The 21,210-nt window shown below is 43.6% G+C and overlaps 1 protein-coding gene across 1 annotated transcript; it reads right to left on the bottom strand.

Annotated features, from left to right (window-relative positions):
- Positions 1–4,875: 4,875 nt before the first annotated feature.
- On the bottom strand, positions 4,876–5,879 carry LOC136834716 (proline-rich protein 36-like). Its single transcript, XM_067097297.1, has 2 exons — positions 5,691–5,879; positions 4,876–5,553 (listed from the first exon to the last, which is right to left on the bottom strand). The coding sequence occupies exons 1-2, from the start codon at positions 5,877–5,879 to the stop codon at positions 4,876–4,878; spliced, it is 867 nt and encodes a 288-aa protein (XP_066953398.1).
- Between the last annotated feature and the right edge of the window lie 15,331 nt (positions 5,880–21,210).

The following is a 21,210-nucleotide window of genomic DNA, read 5'->3' as shown; positions in this document are numbered from 1 at the left end:
TTAATGGTTTTATGATGTATAATTTAGTCGATCATTGCATGGAGTTGCAAGCGCTTGTAACGTTATTTCCTATTTTATGGAAAGGAAAATACTTTTGTTCTTTCTTCTACATTTTCACTGTTTTGAAGTATTTATCTCTGATTTCATGAACGTCGAGCATAGCCAAAGGAATTATCTCAGTAAAGTGTTTCTCTCTCTCTCTCTCTCCCTCTCTGTCTATCAAAGGCTATCAAAGAAATTAAAAATGGATCTGCTGCCGGACCAGATGGCATACCTGCCATTTTGTTAAAAAAGTAGTTCATTCTATCGCAAAGCCGTTTGCAATATTATTAAGACAAAGCGTCGATACAGGCAAGATTTATGATGAACATAAATTAGCATATATCACCCTATTTTCAAAAGTGGATCAAGACTACAGGCAAGTAATTATAGGCCTGTGAGTCTAACATCACATATTATGAAAGTGTATGAAAGGGTAATGAAGAAAAATATAATGAAACATTTAATGAAAAATAGCTTGTTTAATATAGGACAACATGGTTTTGTACACGGTAAAAGTACACAAACCCAACTGTCAGCTCACTATGAAAACATATAAAAATATGATAAACGAAAAATATACAGATGTGGTTTACCTAGACTTTGCAAAAATTTTTGACAAGGTAGACCATAATAAATTATATTAGCGAAAAAAATGAGAAAACATAATATTGTGGACAAAGTAGGAAGGTGGATAAAAGAATTTTTGCAAAACAGAAAATAGACAGTGATTGCAAACGATGAGAAATCAAATGAAGCTAAGGTAATATCTGGTGTGCCACAAGGTACGGTGTTAGCTGCATTGCTGTTTGTTATTGTAATTGCAGATATAGATAGTAATGTTAGGGACTCGGTAATGAGAAGTTTCGCCGATGACACGAGCATAAGTAGAGAAATTACCTGTGATGAAGATAGGAACTCGCTACAAAGAGACCTAAACAAAATATATGAATGGGCAGAGGTAAATAGGATGGTATTTAACTCTGATAAATTTGAATCAATAAATTATGGTGATAAAGAAGGAATGATATATGCATATAGGGGACCTAACAACGAGCCAATCACAAATAAGAAGCAGTTAAAGACCTTGGTGTGCTGTTGAATAGGAACATGTTATGCAATCATCAAATAGCAATAATATTGGCAAAATACAAAGCGAAAATGGGAATGTTGTTTCAGCACTTCAAAACAAGAAAAGCTGGACACATGATTATGCTTTATAAAACGTATGTATATAGTCCACTTGAATATTGCAATATGATATGGTACCCACACTACCAAATAGAGAGTGTACAAAGGTCCTTTACGGCTAGAATAGAAGTTAAGGAACTTGACTAGTGGGAAAGATTACAATTCTTAAAATTATATAGTCTCAAAGGAGAAGAGAACGCTACATGATGATACAGGCATGGAAACAGATAGAAAGAATTACCGAGAACATCATGGAACTAAAAATATCAGAAAGAGCAAGCAGAGGTAGATTAATAGTGCCTAAAACTATACCAGGAAAACTAAGGAAAGCACACAGCACATTAATCCACTACGCACCAGCATCGATAATGCGACGTCTATTCAAAGCGTTACCAGCTCATCTGAGGAACATATCAGGAGTGAGCGTAGCTGTGTTTAAGAATAAGCTCGATAAATATCTAAGCTGCATCTCAGACCATCCAAGATTGGAAGATGCAAAATATACCGGAAGATGCATTAGCAATTCTCTGGTAGACATGAGGGACCTGGGGCAACCCGAACGAACTGTAAGGTCTGCAAGGTCACTCTTTTTACTTCTAAAAGAGAAACAACATCAGCTATGAAAGACCTACCTGAGCTCTTAAGTTGAGTTATGAGTGTGGCATCGACAACGACTCAAAATTACCTCACGATCTGCTCTTTTCACAATAACTTGATACTGAGAGAAGTATGCAACAAAATTTCACATGGGACAGGTTGTCAAAGTGAATTTTGCAAAGTAAATAAAAATGCACAATAATCCCTATGTCTATCCATGTCAACTTAAAGGGGAAGAAGGGCCGCACCGACTTGATGCACTGGCGTTCTGCTTTTGAGACTCCTGTGGCTGAAATTCGTCTTTTGCAAGCAAGGTCCATGCACAGAAAAAATAAGGTACGTCTGGAAGTGGCAATCTAATGCCAGTTCTGTCTCTTCTCATGAATTTCTCTCCATTTTCAGTATTTCCAACTTTTCATTCCCCTAAACAAAGCCCCCTTTGTTCAATCAGCCTTAGAAAACCCATTTGCCCCTCATGGTTTGTCCAAAACTCAAATTAAATTAGTTCAGTGATAATAATTAGATCATTCGCACCATAGTGTTACCATGTGCAAATTAAATCTAATTGATAAATTTCTCCATCATGCATAAGTAATTTCATGTGAAAGAAAGTCATTGGATTTGAATGCTAACCTGGAATTCTCTTCCAGAATCCTGTTATCTGGCTCTTCGAGCGATCAGCCCCTGCCTTGTGAACCAAAATAACTTAGACGTTTAACTGCCATCCTGCCATGTGCAAGAGTCTTCTGATTACGTGGTCCTGGGGCACTAGACAGTTCCCTCCTTAGTGAACCAGTTGTGTTAACAACCAAAAATCGTTTAACCAGTCCGCCGTAAAGTGATTAGAGTGTTGAGCTATTTCAGGGCAGTAGCCTTATCAGATTCAGCGATTTGCTACGCAGTGTCTAGCTTTTATTGCACCTTGTATGTGCTTGCTTACTACTCAGTCAGCCCTCTCATATTAATTTCCTGATTGCTTCATTTATAAATAAATTCAGTTTAAAGAATTTACTGGTTATAATTTACCAAGGCGACCTCCACGTATGTGTTTACTTAGATGTGATATCAAGGTGACCCAATTTACTCATTACATTTATCACTTATATTCTGAGTGCCTCAGAATGTAACATTGAGTCTTCTTACTTCTGCAGTTTAAGTACGAGTATGTCCTGTGCCTATTCCCTTGTTTTTATTTGTTTTATAATTTATGTGTAAATATCAATGTTTTAATGTGACTTTTTGTAATGTTTTAATGGACTTTATGTACTGTAAGGTTTTTAATCATTGCAGCCTGGAAAATGAGACATAGCAACTGTTGTGAAACGTTGGCATAATAAACTAATAGAAACAATGATGCTTTTTTCCCTTTACCTTTGAGATTTATATATACTGTATATATATATATATATATATATATATATATATATATATATATATATATATATATATATATATATATATATATATATATATATATTAAGACTTGAAGCTGACTAATTGCTGGCCTGTGAAAAAGGTGTGTCCGGTGCAGGTGGCCTTTATGTTGATGTTGGTGTTTTCCCTGGTTAGATACAGCGGGTATCTGACCCGTTCATTTGTGCCTTCTGATCATGGCTAAGATGCATGGGGACAATGTGACAGATTGATGGAAGCTTTGTGGTATCTGTGGGGTCAGAAGACGGAGTTCTTTGAACTTTGAACCCGATGGTGTCATCACGCTCCAAGGGAGGGGCTATTAAGTGAGTGTGTGCATACATGCACTCTCTAATGTGTATATTATAAGAGGAACCATACAATGGGTATTCACTTCGATTTGTGCCTGGTGTGATTCACTCTTTGTCCTGTGTTAGTGACTAAGAACAGCTGCTGTGAGGAACGGTTTCCAAGGCCATAGAATGTAAGTAAGATAACTCATTAACACATATCTTTTTCAGACGTTATGTGGAATACCCATTTTATGTTGCAGTGAAACTCCTCTGTTCTCCATTATGCATTTTTCCGTTTTGTTCTCCAGTATGCATTTTTCCCACTTTAAGTGTCTGTTCTTTTATACACCATTTAAGGTTTTAATATATGCTGTTTCTTTTAACAGGAATTCTGGGGTCATCCTGTGAGGAAGAATATTTTGGAAGTAGTGTTCTTTTGTTGTGATGTAGAATATATAGATAGAACGTCTACTGCCTACTCAATGTTATGACGGGGCGAGCAGACAAAAGATGTGGGGTAGGACAACCAGCATCTAAAGGAATGGAAGGGGTGCGATAATAATAACAAAGGAAAATTACCAAGACGTTACGAATGAAAAACTTGACTGCATATGAAAGGCGGACACGTCCTTCTATTTTAGTATACATTAAATCACAAGGGCAAGAGAGTTTATGACTATGATTCATTAAAATAAAGATAACTAAAATGACTAAAAGAAAGTAAAATGATATTGGCAGAAGAGCTAAGGGAAAGAGGAGGATTTTATTGTGTTAGCGGAATTTATCGTCCTTTGTCTAAATTACTGCCTGACTATCACTTCAGTCCCAGGGAAGAGGAGTGCACCCGAAGGGCGCGACTTCTTCCAGAGGGGGCTGACACGCACGCCCGGTGCCAAGGTATGGGCGCGCGGCGCCACTTCACTCTGTTATTCTTACCGATTTATACATTGTGTGGGGATGGTATCCCGTATTTAATTGCCTCTTTGTGGGATAATTTAAGGAAGATTAATAGAAGGTATAAGAGATAGAAGTCTTGGGAATGGAAGAAGATAGAGAGGGTCTGACATCCCTTCTGGATTAGGGGGTGCCAAGACCTTCTTGCAATGAAAAGGGCGCGGCACAGGTGCCATGGGAGTCGGAGCCTTTGTAAATTACCTGGAATGTCCCACGCCCGTGGTAATTGCCGAGTCTTTCTTAATGGGACAGTCGTCTCGGTCGGGGAAGGAGGGTCTGCGACCGGAGGGCGGCAGCACGGAGTACCACCTGGCCTGGTTGATGCGACAGCTGACGCAGGAGTGTTCCGTGCGGTTCTACCACGATCCGTCGCGGCTCTTGTGGTAGTTCATCGGCCAGAGATATGGCAGAATCCTGACTTGCAAATTGAGGCCGGCGACGGGCTGAGGCAGAGAGGAGGCGGTCGGGGTGGCGTGAGCGGCTCGTGCGCAGCCGGCGCGACCAGCTCAGGCACGGGGTTGCGAGGCCGCACCTGCAGGTGAGTTTCCGCGGTGGTCGGAGAAATCCGGTCTCTTCGACCGACGCTGGTAGCGGTGCCAGGCCGGGGGAAGAGGGGTCCCAGTTGGATCCCGTGAATGGAGATCGGCGTGTAGCGTTCTGGCGTTGGCACTAGCAGAGTCAGGTTATCAGAGGTTTCTTGGGCTCGTCGGCTTGTACTTGATTTTAGGCTTGGCCCTGCTCGCATGCAAGTGGCACCGGGCAGGAATTTTGGCATCTCCTGAAGGAGATTTGATTGGGGCCCTGGCACCGGCAGCACCCGAGGCAGGGCCGGCACTGGAATGGGATCGAACCGACGAGGGGCCTGTACATTGCACTCAGGTGGCACTGGTGGGGACTGGTGAACGCCCTTCTGGTACCCAGGCGCCAGTCTTGGCTGGAGGGAGAAGGGAGGACATCGCGCTCGCTGGATGATTCGGGGAATGTGACCCCTAGATTGTCGTGGATTTCTGGCAGGGACTGGAAGCCTGTCCCAGGATGACGTCAGCCTCCGGGGAGATGCGGCTTGCTACCGCAAGATTGCACATTTTGGATTGGTGAGGTCGTGAGACTCTCAATTGGACCGTAGGGGAGTATCATCTTAAATTGATTTATTCCTCGATCGTGACGAGTTTTCGCTTCATTGACGATAGTCTGCAGGGGAACTCTGTCCCTTCTGATGAGGGAGACGGTCACCGAAACCTCGAAAGCAGCAGTGACTCGCCGCCGGGTCGCTACCCTCGTGGGAGGGGCCACGTGATACAGGCCCTTCGGCGGGAGTGGCACCAATGACTGGGGATCTGGTGACGCCAAGGCGACTGTGGGAGTATTTACTTTGATATTAAGGGGCGGCATTTTGCCCATGTGGGAATGGCATGACCTGCACGCGTAAAGGTCTGGCTAAGTCTTTCCACGCCCCTGTGGGAGGGCGCAGGCGAGCGTAGTTATTTGTCGGTTTTCCGGGAGTAGAGAGAGCTTTGGTTTGTTCGGCACTGTTCGAGGAATGCCCGTTTTCGCACACGGCGTTAGGGGCTTGCCTGAGTTCCCATTTTTGGTGGGAATTTGAACCTCCAAGGAGGGACGGGGATTTATCTTCCACCCATGGATCCTTCTTGAGGGTGGTGGGTTTCACATATCTGAGTTATTCGGCAACACCTCGTGAGTGTTGCTGGGGCTTTTTCCACTATATGGGTGGCGATAGGGCAGGAGGCGAGCGCAGAAAATGCTCGACTTAAACCGCTCGAGCAATTCTCGGCGGTGTTAGTGGCTCCTTCGAATCGAAAGCCATTTTGTCAACGCCCATCCGGAATGGTACGCCCAATCGACCAAGTCTGGCCTGCTTCTCTGGGCTGCTCTTCAACGTCTCTCCACTGCCTGGGGTGCAATCTCTGCACGCCAGAATCGCTTGGCGACGGCTTCCGAAGTTTCCCCTCGATCGTCTGCGTGGAAGGGCGTGGAAGTAACGGCCTTTCCGCCCAGAACGAAGTGAGAACAAGGAGTTCCGCGGGGAGAGGTGATCGCAGCACCCAGGACCTGCTCGGCCCTTTCAAGCCATACTCGGGTTCGGACTGGGTCCATTTTGGCATGAACGAAAGTGAGCTTGGCTGAGGGCACCATCCCCGCGGCAGGGGCGGGGGTGGCGGGCTGTCGTTCTAGCATCTGAGCTCGTGGGCGCCACGTCGCTCCCTGATCTTCCCCAGCCTCTCGTTCCTCCCTTTCTCTTGGGCATGATTCTGTCTCTCTCCCACGTCCTCTTTCCTCTCCTGCTCTTGGAGCGATTCGTTCTCTCTCTCTCTCTGCACGTTCTTTATCCTTTCTCCTGCTCTTGGGCAATCCTGCTCTCTCTCTCTTCCGCCTCTGGCATCGTCCACTCGCTCTGGAACCCATGCTCTCAGATCTTCTTGCCCTGGATAGTCCCATGTCCTTCCCAGGACATGCAGAATTTGAAATCCTCGCTTTGTTGGGCTCTGTATTAGCCATCGTGAAATAATGGGGATATGATATGTCTGGAGAAGACTCAGGTTGTCTGAAAAGACTCAATTGCAGGAATCTGAAACACTCAATTGTTCAGACTGCAGGAGAATGGATCTGTCCGAATAAGACAGTTGATTAGTAAGTCTGAGGAGACTTTTTGTTAAATTGATGTGTCTTGAAGGACGTGGTTGTTCTGGCGAACGAAGTCTAATATGCGCCCGGAAGATCGAGTTACAGGAGGTCACGTGAACTCAAAAGTAACTAGTTCCCTATGCGGAGAAAAGTGTTCTATGGCTCATTTGAAGGGTGATCTTGTGACAAGAACAATAACAGAAGCACTGCGTTTGTTTACATTTTCGACTTAGTTTCTGACAGGGAGTACAAACTCCAACCATGAATAATTTCATTACTAATAGGTTCTTCACTTAATGACTAGTATTTACACATTTCATACATTGTTGTCCTTCATGTTAAATATATATTTTTTTTATTTAGCGCACAGACCTTTAGTAAAGATTTACCCAAAATGGTAAATAAGCATAATACTAAAATGGAAAGGAAAAGGTAAATGAATGTCTTCCCAAATGTTGTATCAGTCACAAGAACCATAAGTGGGATTCTTTCTATCTCAACCCCCAATCACCATTCAGCCTCCATTCTAATTTTATGTCTCCATGTCACCAGTTCACGTAAGTGGCCATTTTCCATAGTAGTCATGTTCCTTTGTTGGTGTGACTACACATGACTATACATGCATGTGCATGAAACATCTGTAGTGAGAAATCATCTCCCAGTAGTATTAAAACCAACTTATTTCACATTAACACCATTACACCACATAGAAATGAGTGTTAAAAGAAATGATAAAGTGATAAGCCACCAAAATGTGAGTTTACTGTTTATCTTTAACACTCACCCCCATACAGTAGGGACATGGGGCCTAGAGTTCTCACACTTCAGCTGCCCCAAAACGAATGAGTGGCATTATACAGTGTAGAGTTCAGGCACTTGCCCCAAAGCCACTTTTCATTACACACAAATGTGCAAACCCCTTCTTCGACACACCCATATTTAGGTTCTAACGGACAAAGCTTCTAGAACACTCGAGACAAAATGCTGATGGGCCTTCCAGCCGCATGTCGCTGATACGGCTGTATCTAAGGTCATCAGACATTCACCTATGCGCTGAATTAGCCTAACACATAAAAACACAACATTGTCACGTAGTGTCACATACTCATAGAAACGGGGTTCGGCCACCACCTTGATCGACCTGGACAAAAATCATGTTTATTCCACATTTACTCTGCAGCTTCATGTGTTACTGTCATTTCAATGCTTGGAGATTGCTTCTCCTTGAAAAAACACAAATTTCTGTGCCTCAGTGAATATGGCAACGCTTATTATCACGACAATTACTTGCAATGTAGCTAGTACTTATGAATATGCAACAGTTCTATATAGTAAGTTTCAGTGTCCTCTTTTAACACTGGTAACGTAATCTCTACTGCAGCCAGCAGTTCCATTAAATCATGGTGTTTCCCTGTACAGTACCTGTTATCCTAATGAATGTCGTCATTCATACATCACTCTTCCATGTGAATTCATAACCCTGAAAAATTTAGTGTTTTATATAAATAACTTACCTAGTAATTACATAGTTATTAGTTCACTTACATGGCAGCTTGAATTCAAAATTCCATGGTAACACTTAACACATCTGTGTAGGTGACCAGTTCCAGCCATTAGGAACGACTTTAGCAGATAACTTCAATCTGTTCCTGCCGTGCATGGGTGAACACAGTATGGCGACAGCTGTATTCATTATTTTCCTGATATAATATCTGGATTTCGGTGGTGTACACATCCATTAGAATGTGTATTAGTAACCGTCATGAAATCTCAGGGTGAGTTTTTTCCTTGTGTTATTAAGTTGATTATGAATTTTGTGTAAAAGTCTTTTGTTTACATATAGGCCCCTCAAAGTGGGACTACCTTGATGTTGGAAGGGGCTCTTTAACCCCGGGAATTTGTTCCCAGGTTTGATTCCAAGAGTCCCATATACCATCATATATTTGTTTGGATTAATTTTTGTGGAATTTTCCACTCTAGCTAAAATTTATTGGTCCTGATAAATAGGAAAGGATATCATAACTGGGAATGGGTTTATATCCAAAGCTAAATAGTGGGAACTGTGGTACGACCATCAACTGCCCAATAATGTTCGGACCTGAGCGTTATCAGATTGATATCTCAAAGGCGGAACTATTCATTAGGGCTGGGCCATGGATTCGAGTGTGCTCTGGTTTTGGGGATAGGACTCTTGGCATTCTATCCGGTTTGCCCATGATATGATTAGGGTGGGGACGATTGTATTCATGTAATACTCTCAGTCCTAGCAAGCGGGTTTGGCTTACACTTGGGCCACTCTAATCATGTGCCATCCCCTGTGGGGTAGGGTAGGGAGCGGACATTTGGGAGCCAGTTCTCACTTGTGCCATTGGTGGAAGAATAAACTCCATGAAAGCCTGATGATATTTTTTTTTGGTTTTGGGTTTAATTTTTTTTTATACATATTGTATACTGTTTCTCGATCTTTATGCTCAGTAGTGTTAAGATTTAAGTACCCCTGGGCCCTTTGATGGTAGCAACTCAGCACAGTTGACAACCGCTGGAACCTCCTCTTGATAACTGCTGATAACTTCTCTCTGAAAAAAAAAAAAAATACTTTTGTAATTACACTGGAACGTTACGCTCCGGTACAAAAACAAACCCAAAAGAAGTAAATATTGTCATGACTCAACCTTAACTCACTTCTGACTCCTCTTTGGGAGTGGAAGTTAGTCAAGGTTTCTAACCTTAGAAACAGAACAGAAAATATCAGGCCTAAAGTTAGAGAACGACCTATTAAACAGACATTCAGTGACAGAAATGTTGTTTAGACAGATAAAAGATGTGGCTTATGGAAGCTACAACAAAGAGTCAGTGTGAGGACTATATGTCTATAACAGCAATAGATGATATAATGTAAAAATTAAAAAGCATGACACTATGAATAGCATTCAGGGTACCATTGTGCTTCCTGAGAACAGTGACGAACCAATCGAAAAAAGTATTCTCTTGGACTCTCTTAAAAAAAGATACCCCAGAGCCCAAGTTTATGAGGTATATAATATACCGAGAAAAAAAAGAGAAAATGTTAAAAATCACAAGAATAAAATTTGAGGGTCAAGATCTACCCCAAAAAAAATAAAAGTTTTAGGTCAAAACAGAGAAATAAGGCCCTATGTCCCAAAGTCACTACAGTGTCCAAACTAGTAAATATGGGCATGCAAAGCACCAGGAAAGAGTGGAATTAACAAGGTCATAATTCAAAATTTACCAGACATTGCACTCGAAAATTAAGAGAAATATACAACTGGGCCCTCTCAATGGGATATTTTCCAATTATATTCAAGAATGCAATAATGATTTTGATACCCAAACCAGGAAAAGATACTAGTCAGGTAGAGAATTATAGACCAATATCATTACCAGAAGTACCGGGCAAAATAGTTGAAAAAATAATTAACAACAGATTAGTGTTGTTCCTAGAAGGTAATCAGCTACACAATAATAATCAATATGGATTTAGAAAAGGAAGAGGGACCCAGATTGCAATAGCAACAATATATGAGAGTATTGCACTGTCACAAAGAAGAAGGTACCTATGTAACCTAGTATGTAGAGATATAACAAAGGCATTTGACAAAGTATGGATACAAGGACTTCAATATAAAATATTACATCTCAACCTTCCAGACATTTTTGAGAAAATACTATGCAACTTCATCAAAGATCGAACAGCAGCAATCAAGTCACAAAATTACATAGGGAATCCATTCCCGTTACAAAGTGGAGTCCCACAAGGATCTGTACTCAGTCCAACACTATTCATATTATATACATCAGATATGACTTCACCACCAGGGTACTGTACTGATCTCTGCTTTGCAGATGATATAACTCAAATAATTATACACCCAGTGAAACGCACTCGAAGAAGGGATCCAGCTTTGAAAAGACAAGTAGCACAAAAACAATGAACCAAATTGAAAGAATAAATCAGTTTGAAAAAGAAGTGGAAGATAAAGACAAATAAATCTAAATTCCAACTAGTATCAGTGTCTGCTTACAAACCTGCACAAATAATGTTAGACCAACAACCGATGAATTTTAGTAAAAGCACAAGAATACTAGGAATGCAATTCGGACAGAGGAATATCAAGACACGTGAGAGAAAGGCTAAGAATAGCAAGAACACAAAATACAAAGCTAAAACGATTTAGGAATATGAACACAAATATCAAAATCCATTTCTACAAAAGCCTAATCAGACCAATAATGGAATATCCACCAATGCCCATGTGTTTAGCATCGACTTCCAATATAAGTGCATTACAAAATTCCAAAATAAGATACTAAGGTCCGCAGTGAGAAACAATCAAGAAGATGACGGTCTGAATATAGAACAAATACACAAAACATACAAAGTAGAACCAATTAATCAAAGATTATACAGACTGGCAACCAACATATGGAGCAAACTAGATCAATACAACAGTGAATTAACAGAAGAATCCGTAGCAGAAGAGAGAAACCACCCAAACAACACAGACCACAGATGGTGGAGAAGAGTAGGCTATCTTCATATCTTCATCGTGATGAACCTCAACCATTATATTATTAAGAAAAGCCTTGTGAAAAAGTAATATTTAGAATTTACTATGTAGGTATCATGCAAAATCATTATGATAATTAACATCAAGGTTAAAATGAGGAAATTGGAACTTAATTTTTTTATTTTATTTAATGTTTTAAATATGATTATACTAATAAAAAATAAAATTCAAAATATGCAATATGTACAATTTACCATGTTGTTATAATGTAAAATTATTATTGTATTATGTTAATATTAGAAAAATTGTACCCTTACCTAAATAAAATTGTGGATAAACCACATTTGACATTACTCTTACTAATATTTCACTTTCTAAACTATTCCCTACCATGGTTAGCTAGCTAACTGCCCTCGCCCTTCTTTCACCCATCTTACCTATCAGCTAAAAAAAAAAAAAAAATACAGGTAGTGCTCGAGTTACGATAATTCGTCTTACAATAATTCGAGTTTATGATGGGATTAGCAATTAATACCAATACAACAATATTTAGAAAATATTTTTAAATTTCGCGCGGGCACAGGCAACAGCGTACAATCAGGCAGCAAGGGAGACCAACTTCTTTTCCTCCATCTCTTTATTCCATCTTCTAGTTGAAAAAATAAGAGAACGATTAAAGTATTGTTAGTAACGTTATACTCTTGTGAAAATGCGTACAGCCATAAACAACCGAACTAGAAGCTGTTGTTTTGCTAATAACTGAATCAGATAACAACTCTTTTGCTTGTATTTCAACCATTGTACGGTTAAATAGTTACTGTAGGTATGTTAAAAATGACGTTAAGTACAACAGGACTGATATATTTCTGCTTTGGAGAAAAGATCGGCAAGGAAATATACTGCTACAGTAAATTAAAGCTGCAAGTTGTAGCTGAAGCGGAGAAAACAATGTCAAGCTGCTAATGACTAAATTATTGTGCATTGGCAACATGGATAAAACTCGACCGTAAATAAAATTGGAAGGGAAAATATTTTAATCAAAACTACGGGGTATGAAAGAACACAAATTATTGCTGTTTTCACGCCGATAAAAGATAAATATGTAAAGCTCGTAGTATGATGATGAAATCAAGAGAAAATATTGAACAGAATCTTCATTTTTTTACACAAAACAAACATGCCCCCAAACGTCCATCCACCAACATCATCGATTAATGAAAAAAATAGCTAAATTAATTTCACGAGACATATTTAAGTTATATTTAGACTTAAAAACACTTCGTATAACAAAAAAAAAATACCCTTGTCCCATATAAATAAAGTATCTAGAGATTCATTTACGCCAACTAGAAGCAAGAAAAGCACTCTGAACTGAGTTAAATGCTGCAAAATAAACACAGCGTGATCAGTTCCCAAACCAAAACATTTGATCGCTGTAATCGCAATTTATGATGCAAAAGCAATATGAGAATATATACAATTGGATACAGTGTAGTAAAGCATAATTTTTCAAAAGATCCATGAAAAAGATGCACATTCGTTATTTTGATGTTTGCATAATATGGTGTTAATATGAGAAAATAGAGTACAGTATAATGTAGGCTAGGCTACTGTTTATGATATACCAAAGTGTAGGCTAAGTCTTGTTTGTTATTCAGTTTCTCTTTATACTGAATTATCATATGTCATTCTGCATTGAACCTGCAGAATTAGCTGACACTAACAATTACTATACCGTTTATGTATAGAGTATACTGTGTAGCGTAGGCTAGGCTACCATATATGTATAGATGGTACTGATTACCCTAGTGTAGGCTAGGCCATATTCGAGATACGATTTTTTCAACAAACGATTGGTTTTTTGAAACCTAACCCCATCGTTGGTTTTTGGAACCTAACCCCATCGTAAGTAGGGCAATACCTATATATATATATATATATATATATATATATATATATATATATATATATAAGATAAAATCCATGAAGGAAACGGAAACACTGGAGTGCTGCGAGGCCTTTCGACGCTATGTCCTTTTACTTAGCAGACTGAAGAAATATAAAAGTATATTTAAAAAGAAAGCTCATGTAAATGACAGATGGGGATTATAAAGGAAACATATGTATCTGGAATCCAACACAATTGAAGAATTAGTAGAACTGCCAAAACAGGATTAAATATTTAAGGGATTTTGACAAAGGAAAAATCTATTTCTGAGGGAGGCCCCGTGTCAGCCGGTGAAATTCCATACTAACACGAATTTCTAGGTATAAAATTGCTAGATATACCAGAGAAAAAAGAGCTTTCAGGAATGCTGGGGTTACTACCCCCAGATCGAGCGTCTTCCATAATGGAGACGTCGGTATAACCAAGGGTGAGTGAAAGGATCACAACCACAGAGCCACACTCGAAAGACATCCCCATGTCAAAACCCCTCGGAAAGAGCGGTGAGCCGTTCCAGCCCCCACACTCATCCGCCCGCCAGGCCGGCGACTCCAGCGCCATCTACACTCATTCTAGACTAGCACCACCCCTAGGCTTGGCATGTGCAAGTAGGGGGGGCGAAACCAACTTCTGGGAGGGTCACCGGGTGACATGGGGCCTCCCTCAGAAATACATTTTTCCTTTGTCAAAATCCCTTTTCTGAGTCCAGCCCCGTGTCAGCCGGTGAAATAGTGACAGAGAATCATGCCAAGACTGCAAACTACAGAAAAATTCAAGGTGATCTGAACAAAAACACAGGCTATGAAAATAGATTTAATTAGAATATCTCTCCACATGGAAATATGAATAGTAAAAGGTAAGTACATTAATACAACCTTAAGAGTAAAATACAAAAACAGGCACACAATGTAAATATAGTTGGGGCAAAATACATCCAATAATACAAAATTACAAGCGAGTAAATATAAACTTATACCTAAGAATAAAGAGAGACATTTACGAAATGAGAAATTTATGGGGTACATGGAGCTAAATAAAAACAGTCCAGCACCCCTAAGACAATCCAAAATCACAGCATGTCAATATACAATCACCAAGAAAGATAATATTAAGGGCAATAATAACATCAATTATGAGGAGCAAGGCAGTGAGGCATGATCGATCCAGAAGGGCAGGCAGAGAAATAAATGAGGCAGGCGGGCGGGGGTGAAGTGAGAAGGATAAAGGATAATTAAGGTGGGGGAATGACACTCCCCACAGCCACTGCTGAAAATTTCAGGGCTTCGAGTGATTTTAAATAATGGCGTTTAAACACTAGAGGTGATTTCCATCCTGTATATTTGGTAAGTTCAGCAAAATCCATATTATGAAAATAATTAGTGGAAGTAGCTACCGCATGGATATTATGAACCTTAGGGACTGAATCCGGGTTGGCTTGTTTAATAAAATACAGAATTTGCTGTCTTATAGCATTCAACGAAAGAGTTCCACCTTTTCTCTCTGATAAAAAGAGGACCCGACTTACACTGTGGAGTTCTTAATAGGTAAGACTTTAAGGTATAGACTGGGCATAAGGACTGGTCCTGTGGAAGAGGCACCACCTTCCAAGGGGACCACCTGTCTTGAGGGTCTTCGTTTTAGCTAAAAATCTATGATCAAGGGAAAGGAGGACTTCTCCGGACGGGAGGAAATTAACAAAATCATCACCTCTAGAGAGAGCCGATAGCTCTGAAATTCTGGCACCTGAAGCCAAGCTATTCAGAAATAAGGTTTTCCTTAACAGATCCATATAAGAGCATTGTGAGTTGTCAGTCTCAGATGCCAACTTAAGAACATCATTGAGGAACCACGTAACAGAATGTGGGCGTGTTACGGGTCTCAGACGAGCACATGCTCTAGGGATAGGTGAAAAGTAAGAATCTGTAAGGTCAATTTTAAAACCATACAAAAATACCTTCTTCAAGGCTGACTTAGCTGTGGTAATAGTGGCTGGGGCAAGGCCCTTTTCAAACAATGATCTAAAGAAGGTAACCGCTAGGTTAGTAGTCATAGTTTGAGCTTCAGATGCCTTCAAAAAGGATGCTAATTTCTTGACTGCTGAATCATATTGCCTGAGAGTAGAATCTCTCTTATCCGATTCTAAAAACAGAGTGTTAACGGGGTCAATGTTTGCTCCCTTTTGAGCAGCAAACTTTACAAAGTCCATAAAACTAGGGCATTCTGAATTTTTAAGGAAGCTGACACAGTCTTGGTTTGTACTACTTGGGTCAATCTGGGATTGGGAATCCGATGACATCGCAACTTGAGTTCCTGAAGTAGAGGGAACCAGTTGCTCTTCGGCCAATAGGGGGCTATCAGAGCCAGTTGACCTTTGAATGACCTGAGTTTGTGTAGTACTTTCAACAACATGTTTATTGGGGGAAATAAGTAGATTTTCTCCCAATTGTTCCAGTCTATGGTCATTGCGTCCGTGGCATAAGCCTGAGGGTCCAGGTTCGGGGCCACATAACAGGGAAGCTTGTAGTTGCTCTCCGTTGCGAACAGATCCACTTGAAGTCCCGGAACCGGGCGGCAAATCCAATTGAATGACTCTGCGTCCAGAGACCACTCCGTCTCCAATGGAGTGGTTCTGGACAGGGAATCCGCCACCACGTTCCGCACTCCCGCTAGGTTGGTGGCTGACAGATGCCAGCCGTGCTTGTTCGCCAAGGAGAAAATAGCTACCATCACCTGGTTTACGCGACCTGATTTGGAGCCGCCCTGTTGATGCAATGAACTACCACGGCGCTGTCAACACCAGCCTGATGTGAATCCGGCTGGGGGCAGATTTTCTTTAAAGTTAGAAATACCGCCATAGCTTCCAAGGTGTTTATATGAAACTGTTGAAACATTGTAGACCATGTTCCTTGTACTTTTTGTTTTGGCGAATACCCTCCCCAGCCGCTTAATGAGGCGTCTGTGTGAACCACCAGTGCCGGAGGAGGGAACTGAAGCGGGACTGACTTGGACAGGCCGCTGACTGTGGACCAAGGTCGCATCGCCTTCAAAATTCGTGGGATGGAAGAGACCTTGTCTCCGCCACACACTGTTTATGTCTTTTAATTTCGCTTTTAAGAGCAGGTCCGTCACTGAGGCAAATTGAAGGAGCCGAGGATTCTCTCTTGGGACCGGCGGGATGCTGCTTTGTCCTCAGAAATTTTCTGGTAAGGGAAGCTATCTCCTTCCGCTTGGGACGGCGGGAGGGATAGCGTGTACGAGGACAGATCCCACTGGAGGCCCAGCCACTGGAACCGGGACTCCGGGAGTCAAGCGGGACTTCTCTCTGTTCAGCCGAAAGCCTAACGACTCCAGGAACTTGATGACTATGGCCGTAGCCTTCCGGCACTCTTGGACTGTTGGAGCCCAGATTATCCAATCGTCCAGGTACGCTGCTAGGGAGATCACTCGGGACCGGAGCTGCTGAACTATTGCTTCCACCAGCTTTGTAAATATCCTGGGGGCTATATTGAGACCGAAAGGCATGACCCTGAAGGAGTAGGCTTGTTTCCCGAGTCTGAAACCCAGGAAGGGAGAGAAGTTCCGCGCAACCGGGACGTGATAGTAAGCATCTGAAAGATCGATAGAGGTGGTGACGGTCCACGCGAAGTAGAGTCCATACCTGAGCTACCGTAAGCATGCGAAATTTGTCGCATTTTATATAAAGATTTAGACGCGACAGATCCAGAATCACTCTTTGCTGACCGGGGTCTTTCTTTGGGACAGTGAACAACCTGCCTTGAAATTTGAGGTGCCTTACTTTCTTTATTGCTCGCTTGTTGAGCAGTTCCGCCACATAGTCCCGTAGGACTTTGGAGGGGGGCTGGTAAAACCTGATCAGGGGAGGGGGATCCTTGGTCCAGCTCCAACCCAGACCTTTGGACACAATGCTGTGTGCCCAAGGACTGAAGGACCACTGGTCTCTGAACCAGTAAAGGCAACCACCTACCTGACTGGTCTCAGTGGGAGGAAGCGGGTTTGCTTCCTCTGCCACGTCCAGGTTTTCCTCTTGGGGCGGAGCCAGGTTTGCCTCTGTAAGGGGCCCGACCTCTTCCCCCCCTTGTGCTCCTATTAAGGCCGTGAAAGAACCCATGGCCCTCATAGGTAGGGTTGTACGCCGGTGAGGAGACGTACGAGGGTGCAGCAAGGGATTGGGCTGGTTGGACCAGCACGTACTGTTGGGGATGAGCCTTGGAGGTGGAGGGCTGGGCCACCGCCGAGACCGGGACAGCTTGGACGACCGTCTGATGGTGAGGCCTCTTATGCCGCCTGAAGCGTTTACCAGACTTGGTCTGGGAGCCGCCAGATTCTGGGGTCTTCTGCTTGTGAGCGGAGATACCCCAACGAGCGAAGACTCTGGTTGGCTCTAGTAGCCTCGCTCAACACACTGGCTATGTCATCATCCGGGAAGAGATTGGTACCCCAGATAGAGCTCTTTCATGAGCTTGTTAGGCTCATGACGTATGGTGGTCTCAGCAAAGATGAACTTCCTGCATTCTAATTTCGCCACCATAAAATCATACAGGTCTGACTGAAACCCTGCTAACAGGGATTTAGCCAGAACCTGGAAGAAGGGCTCTTCTGCGCAGGAGACGGCAGTTGCTTCTGTGAGGCAGAGGGAGTTCAAGGACCGGCCTGATCTAGTTCGAGCCTCAAGCTCTGCCTTTAGCAAAGCTTCCGGGAGCTTAGGAAGCTGTTCGCTAAATTGCGAAGACGCGCAGTGAGCGTCCAACTTACCCACAGTAAAGGTGGACGGGGCGTCTTTCCAAAACTCCTCACCTCCTGGGAATACCAGGGATGTGGAGTCTGTCTCCCTTAATTGAGGCAAAGGATTACCTTCAAAGCAAGCCCGAGCCATAGCCAGAGCAACTTTGTTAATGCAGGGAGTGGGCAACTTATCACCTAGGGAGAACATAGTGTAGTTGCCCTTGAAAGGAGTTAGCTTAGTATTCTCTGCCTGCCACTCCATAAGAGTGCGCAGGGAGAGTAGACTGAGCCTGGTCCCTCAGAAAGATCACTGTCTCTCTAGGGACCTTGTCTGAGCATACCCAGGCTTCCTCCGTCAGCCTAACGGCCTGGGTAAGGGGGCAGGAGATCGGGAGGGAAAAACTCCAACTCCTCCAAACGTCTCGTGCCAAGACCCTCGATTGTCAGAGTGTCTTCGTGCCATTCGGCACGAAGAGCAAAACGCCAAGGGTTCCCGACATCGAAGGGAGGGAGATCAGCCGTGTCCGGGGATCTCATACTGTGGGTCGGCTCCGCCGAGCGAGCCATACCCGCCAGTATGGTATCGTGGCTATGGAGCTTCTCTGAGATTTTGGAGAGCTTCGACTCGAGCTCCGCCGAGAACCTCTCAAGAAGAGAGTTGGCAAACGCCTCAGGGTCAAAGGCAGGCTGGCGAGAAGGGCTTGGTTTTGGTGCCCTCTTACTCGCGCCTTTGCCCGAGGTTCCTGGTTTGCTCCCGGAGGCTACAGGTATGGAAACCTTAGCCTTCGACGGGGGGAAAGGAGATGCTTTCCTGGAAGACGAGGACTTGAAGCCCTTCGCCTTCCATGAAGTCTTCAGCTTCAACTTGGGGACAGCTGATGGAGCCGTGTCACCCAAGATGGAAGACTTACCAAACCTGTAAAGGAAGATGCAGAGGATGATGGGGAATCAAATAGGGCGCCCGCCCCTGCAACCTCACTTACCTCGCTACCTACCACTTGGTCCGGCTCCGTGTTCATTGGTTCCAGGTCCAAGTCCAAGGCGGCGACGTCCTCCGAAACTTCCGCGTATAGGATGTCCTCTTGGGGTGGCTGGGTCGCGTCCCGGATCTGCTGAATGATAGGGGTGGCCAACTCCGCTGGGACGGCAGCAGCAACCCGGGCGCCGGGGTAAAGCAGGTCACGCAAGTTCGCGTCAAGGACGTAAGGCTTCCCCGACGGTACATTCCTTCCGAACCCAGCCACCCAGGCGCGGAGAGATTCCAGGGATGTTTTCTTTGAGGGCTCGTCCGCCTGAAAGAGAGCAGGCAATCAGGACTAACCTACTGTAATATAAAGCAATGAATACAATATGAGCACTTATTAGACTGAGGAGACGTGGGGAACGAGAAGTGATATCTTACCGACTCGTCCTGGATGCTACTACATAAGGTGAAGCAGACCTCACAGCCATCAGGGTGCCAAACGATAAGGTCATCCAGCCGGACCGCACAACCAGCGTGGGTCCGGCACACCACATGCCCGTAGGGTTGCTGGAGGGAAGCGGTGCACCCTGGCTCCTCACAACGTACAATCTGTAAGTGTAAAAAGTACATGAACCTACCACTCTAAGAGACCTAAAGTAGGTAGGCTTGGGTATTTCGACGTACTACCGGAGGACTCCGGCGGGAAGAAAAACCCCTCGTCAGAGACGGGTCCACCAAACCATAAATTAAACAGAGCGGCAGGCAAGTTGCATCCCGGCCACCGGAATACTCCGGCGGAACGAGAGAGTTGAGTCAACAGGGCCCTACCACAAGGAATGCCAGCAATAAAGACGGCGGAACCCCAGGGCAGGACACCGGACCCCCAAAATGATAAAATATAAAAATATAATAATCATATGTGTAGTGGCGGAGTGAGAAACTTGCTCCGCCAGTGGATATATATATATATATATAAAATACAAGTGATGGTAACGGAACTGGTTACAAGGTAAAGAACGTTCATTCCGGCGACCGGAGATACCCCTCCCCCCGGAGCCCGAACCTCCCCGCTAGAGAAACTATAGGAGGGTGAGGCTACCGACATCGCAAGGCCATATATAATAAGAGCCGGAGTAGGCGCCAATCAACCCAACTAAGGCAAACTCAAACGGAGAGAGGACGAGAACGAAAATAAGAATGTTCGAAACCCGCTCGATCCTAGGAGAGCAGGTTAACGAAACATCAAGACAAGCGCAGCGCTACCGGGGACTTGCTCTGGGAGGGAACGAATCCCTCCACCAGGGAAAGCCCCCAACTCGGAGAAAACGCCATCTAGCGTCACCCGCACGAGAATAGGCAAGAGCTGGCCTGAGATGGGGAGGGGGAGGGAGGGTTGGTGGGGCAGGGATGAGGAGTAGGCTAAGTCAAGTGAAAACAGGAGACAAAGGAAAATGCTTCACCCACTCAACTGCAATCATGCGCCACGCCAAGTAAATTAATACTACCCATGGCAGGACAAGCCTACCCCAAATGTGAGGAGAAAGGGATAGTGACCAAGGCCTCAACACGCCGACTCCTGCCTAGTCATAGCCTAGGTCAGCGCACGTGCCTAGGCATAGCCTAGGCTAACGGGGAGGGACAAGGGAAGGGTGGGGGAGGAAATAACAGGGAGAGAAATTTCCGTGCCGAAATCCAACCAGGGCCGAAAGAAGAAAGGGGGGAGAAAGCCATAACAGCCTAGAGGAGACACACCCAACGAAACTCTACCCCTCCGTGGAGAAGGGGGAGGACTATGGGGTCTCACTCTACCACCCAAACAACGGCCCATGGAAGAAACAGCAAACAAAAACTCCCCAACCTGAGGATCCACCCCACGCCTAACCTACGAGGAGAGCGGGG

This window comes from Macrobrachium rosenbergii, chromosome 54 (assembly GCF_040412425.1).
Source record: "Macrobrachium rosenbergii isolate ZJJX-2024 chromosome 54, ASM4041242v1, whole genome shotgun sequence".
Classification (NCBI taxonomy): Eukaryota; Metazoa; Arthropoda; class Malacostraca; order Decapoda; family Palaemonidae; genus Macrobrachium; species Macrobrachium rosenbergii.
Note: the sequence above shows the minus strand (reverse complement) of the source record. Positions and strands in the feature narration are given on the sequence as shown.

What these genes read in the sequence shown, in the direction of transcription:
- LOC136834716 (XM_067097297.1), bottom strand. Translation starts at nt 5,879, where the DNA reads ATGCCGCCCCTTAATATCAAAGTAAATACTCCCACAGTCGCCTTGGCG. An exon ending in CCCTCATCAGAAGGGACAGA is followed by an intron (nt 5,554 to 5,690) that starts GTTCCCCTGCAG and finishes ATCTTGCGGTAG; the next exon opens with CAAGCCGCATCTCCCCGGAG.